General features: G+C 61.2%; 1 protein-coding gene across 1 annotated transcript in view; it reads right to left on the bottom strand.

Annotated features, from left to right (window-relative positions):
• LOC113961448 (keratin, type II cytoskeletal cochleal-like) overlaps positions 1–3218 on the bottom strand; it is a 17029-nt gene extending 13811 nt beyond the window's left edge. Inside the window, exon 1 of the mRNA XM_027671760.1 lies at positions 2686–3218. Within this exon, the coding sequence (XP_027527561.1) occupies positions 2686–3053 (368 nt within the window). The 5' untranslated portion in view covers positions 3054–3218. The remainder of the gene's footprint in view (positions 1–2685) is intronic.
• Between the last annotated feature and the right edge of the window lie 1196 nt (positions 3219–4414).

Here is a 4414-nt window from a genome sequence, read left to right as displayed (position 1 = left end):
ATTTGAGTGTCCCAAGAGTATGGGTGGCTGGTGGGAAGCACCAAAAACGGTGTCCCAAGGATTTGGGAGGGCTGGGATGGGCAGGGGGGGGGTGTCCCAAGGGTTTAGGTATCCCAAGGGTTTGGGGTGTCCCAAGGATTTGGGTGTCCCAAGGGCGTGGGTGGCTGATGGGAAGCGCCACAGGGGGTGTCCCAAGGGTTTGGGCATCCCAAGGGTTTGGATGTCCCAAGGATTTGGGTGTCCCAAGGGTGTGGGTGGCTGGTGGGAAGCACCCAAGGGGGTGTCCCAAGGGTTTGAGTGTCCCAAAGGTTTGGGTGGCTTGTGGGAAGCACCACAGAGGGTGTCCCAAGGCTTTGGGTGTCCCAAGGGTTTGAGTGTCCCAAGGGTTTGGGTGTCCCAAGGGTGTGAGTGGCTCATGGGGAGCTCCAAAGGAGGTGCCCCAAGGGTTTGAGTGACTGGTGGGAAGCACCACAGGGGGGTTGGAAGCCCCAGAGCTGCTCTGGGCCCGGGTTTGTGGCTCTGGGGCTTTGAAGGGATTAAAGATAAGCAGAGTCTGCTCCCTTTTCCAGACTCTGCCGGGCTGACACTCGACAGAAACCACCCCCAGACCTCCAACTCGGACAGTTCCTGCCAGTCCAGGGCCGGATTCCTGACATTTCGGGGATGCCAGAGCGGGGTTTACACAAGACCAGGCGGTGCAAGGCGGGGAGGGGGTGCAGGGCAGCTCAGAGCGGGGCAGGGCAGCTCGGGGGAGGTGGGGAAGGGCAGCTCAGAGCAGGGCAGGGCAGCACAGGCACAGCCGGCGGGCTCTGCTTTACCAACTCTGCTTTCCCAGCTCTGCTTTCCCAGCTCTGCTTTACTGGGCTCTGCTTTACTGGGCTCTGCTTTCCCAGCTCTGCTTTCCCAGTCTCTGTTTTACCAGTTTCTGCTTTCCCAGCTCTGCTTTCCCAGCTCTGCTTCACCAGCTCTGCTTTCCCAGTCTCTGCTTTCCCAGTCTCTGCTTTCCCAGTCTCTGCTTTCCCAGCTCTGCCCTGCTGGGACAACTTTCCCCCTCCCCGAATTTGGGGCTGGGCTGGGGGTGTGTGTGCAGATTTTTAAACCCTGCACCCCCATTTGGGCAGCCCCAGCTCCAGGAAGGGGCACAACAAAGCTGAGCTGGGCAGGGCAGAGCCCTTTTCTGAGGGCAAAGCCAGCAGGGCTTCGATAAACCCAGGAACAAGAGGGGTTGGAGTGCAGAAGGAGAGGTTCCCCTTCCAGCTGGGGGATGGACCCCATGGCCCCCTTCCAGTTTGGGCCCGGACCCCCAGTTCCCTCTTCCAGTTGAGGGACACACCCCAGTTTCCTTTTCCAGCTGAGGGACAGACCCCCAGGTCCCTTTTCCAGGTGAGGGACAGACCCTGGTCCCTTTTCCAGCTGAGGGACAGACCCCTGGTCCGTTTTCCAATTGGGGGACAGACCCCTGGTCCCTTTTCCAGTTGAGAGACAGACCCCTGGTCCGTTTTCCAATTGGGGGACAGACCCCTGGTCCCTTTTCCAGTTGAGAGACAGACCCCAGGTCCCTTTCCCAGTTAAGGGACACACCCCAGTTCCCTTTTCCAGCTCAGGGCCAGACCCCCAGGTCCCTTTTCCAGTTGAGGGACACACCTCAGTTCCCTTTTCCAGTTGAGGGACACACCTCATTTCCCTTTTCCAGCTGGGGGACAGACCCCAGGTCCCTTTTCCACTTGGGGAACAGACCTCTGGTCCCTTTCCCAGGTGAGGGACAGACCCCTAGTCCCTTTTCCAGTTGGGGGACTGACCCCTGGTCCCTTTTCCAGTTCAGGGACAGACCCCAGGTCCCTTTTCCAGTTGGGGGACAGACCCCTGGTCCCTTTTCCAGTTGAGGGACACACCCCAGTTCCCTTTTCCAGATGGGGGCCAGACCCCTGGTCCCTTTTCTAGTTGGAGGTCAGACCCCTGATCCCTTTTCCAGTTTCAGGGCCAGATCCTCAGGTCCCTTTTCCAGCTGGGGGACACACCCCAGGACCCTCCACCGATTTGGGGACAGACCAAATCCCACCACGTCCTTAAGAATTTATCCCACCCCATCCTTCAGGATTGATCCCGAGCCTGTTTATGATTTCCCAGCTGGGTTAAGCAGATTTTGGGTCCTACCTCGTGCTCAGCAGCACCCCCAGAGCTCTAAAAGCAGATTTTGGGTGCTCAACAGCACCCCCAGAGCTCTGGGCAGATTTTGGGTCCCCCCTGGTGCTCAGCAGCTCCCCCAGAGCTCTGGGCAGATTTTGGGTCCCCTCTTGTGCAGATTTTGGATCCCATCTGGTCTTTCAGGAGCTCCTCCAGAGCTCTGAGCAGATTTTGGGTCTCCCCTGATGCAGATTTTGGGTCCCCCCTGGTGCTCAGCAGCACCCCCAGAGCTCCAAAAGCAGATTTTTGGGTGCTCAGCAGCTCCCCCAGAGCTCTGAGCAGATTTTGGGTCCCATCTGGTGTTTCAGGAGCTCCCTCAGAGCTCTGAGCACATTTTGGGTGCTCAGCAGCTCCCCCAAAGCTCTGAGTGGATTTTTGGGTCCCATTTGGTGCTCAGCAGCTCCCCCAGAGCTCTGGGCAGATTTTGGGTCCCACCTGCGCCCCCCAGAGCCCCGATCCCACCCCCCCTAAGCCCTCACCTTGTCGATGAAGGAGGCGAACTTGTTGTTGAGGGTCTTGATCTGCTCCTTCTCCTCCTTTCGCACCCTCTGGATGTTGGGGTCGATCTCCAGGTTGAGGGGGGTCAGCAGGCTCTGGTTCACCGTCACCTCCTGGATGCCGCCGGGGCTCAGGGCCCCCAATCCCGCGCTCCCGAAGCCGTATCCCGAGCGGACGCTGTAGGAGCCGCTCCCTCCCATGGAGACCCTCTTGGCCGAGCCCAGGCTGTAGAGGCTGGAGCTGCCGAAGCCGCCGGCGCGGCCGAGCCCGGAGCCGCTGAGCCCGCGGGTGGAGGACACGGAGCTCACCCGGACCTGGGTGACGGCCGGGCCGGCGGCCGAGCGGGAGCTGAAGCTCACGGAGCGGGACATGGCTGGCTCCAGAGGGTTATTCCCGAATCCCACGCCTTGGCCGAAAGCTCGGGGAGAAGCCGCGCAGGGCAGTGAGCTCCGTGTCCCTCCCGCCGCCCCTTTTATCGGCCGGGGGAAGCTGGGCTTGGCCCCGGGGCGACAGCGGGATCGTTTTACTGCCCGCCGAGCTGGGTGTGCCTGGCTGCCTTCCCACCCCTCCGAGCAGGGAAGGGCCGCGGGGAAGGGACAGGGACACACCTGGCGCCCTGTCCCCGCTCGGGGCCTCACCTGGGCACAGGTGGGACGTGGGTGGCACGGGGGGGGGAACGTGGGTGGCACAGATGGGACGTGGATGGCACAGATGGGACGTGATCCCTGAGCTCCCCTGGGCTCCTCTGGGCTCCTCTGGGCTTCTCTGGCCCCTCCAGGCTCCTCTGAGCTCCTCTGAGCCCCTCTGGGCTCCCCTGGACTCCTCTGGGTTTCTCTGAGCCCCTCTGAGCTCTTCTGAGCCCTCTGAGCCCCTCTGGGCTTCTCTGGACTCCTCTGGGTTTCTCTGAGCTCCTCTGGGCTCCTCTGAGCTCCTCTGAGCTCCTCTGGGCTCCTCTGAGCCCCTCTGGATTCCTCTGAGCTCCTCTGGGCTTCTCTGAGCTCCTCTGATCTCCTCTGGCCCCTCCAGGCCCCTCTGAGCTCCTCTGGGCTCCTCCAGCCCCTTGAGGCTCTTTGGGCTCCCCAGGCCCAGAGTTCCCCCAGCAGAGCCCCCCCACCCATTCCCCAAGGATTCTCCGTGTCTCCTGGTGCCCACCCGGCCATTGGAATGCCCAGGGGGGGAACGCAGGGAATACATCTGGAATGCCCGGGGGGGAACTCAGGGAATATATCTGGAATGTCCTGGGGGGAAGGCAGGGAATACATCTGGAATGCCCAGGGGGAAAATGCAGGGAATACATCTGGAATGCCTGGAGGGGGAACACCAATCGATTTTTCCCCTCTGCCAGAGGGTTCTCACGGGCCCGGAGCTGATAAAGGGGCCTCAGCGCCGGGCCCAGCCTGGTTTAATATCAACCAAGCCCGGCCTGGGCGCTCTGCAGGCCCTGCCAGCAGCACCCAGAGGGTGCCCTCGCAAGGAGGGGACGTGGTTTTCCCTTTGCTCTCCCGTTAATCCTTCAGACAGACCCTAAAAATGGAGGTGGGTGAAGTGGGAGCACAGGGCAACCCCCAGCATTTCGTCCACTTTGCTCCAAGGGAGGCAGGATTAAATCCTGGCTGGAATTTCTGGGCTCCTCCTCGGACGTGGGGGTTCTCTGAGGGAAAAAAAAACGAGCTCTGTGGGCGTTGTCCACTTTCAAAGAGGCTCAGGGGGCCCAGAGCTCGTCGCTATCGGG

The sequence above is a fragment of the Neopelma chrysocephalum genome, unplaced genomic scaffold, assembly GCF_003984885.1.
Source record: "Neopelma chrysocephalum unplaced genomic scaffold, ASM398488v2 Primary Assembly neopelma1_97207, whole genome shotgun sequence".
NCBI lineage: Eukaryota > Metazoa > Chordata > Aves > Passeriformes > Pipridae > Neopelma > Neopelma chrysocephalum.
This window is presented reverse-complemented; position numbering and strand designations above follow the sequence as displayed.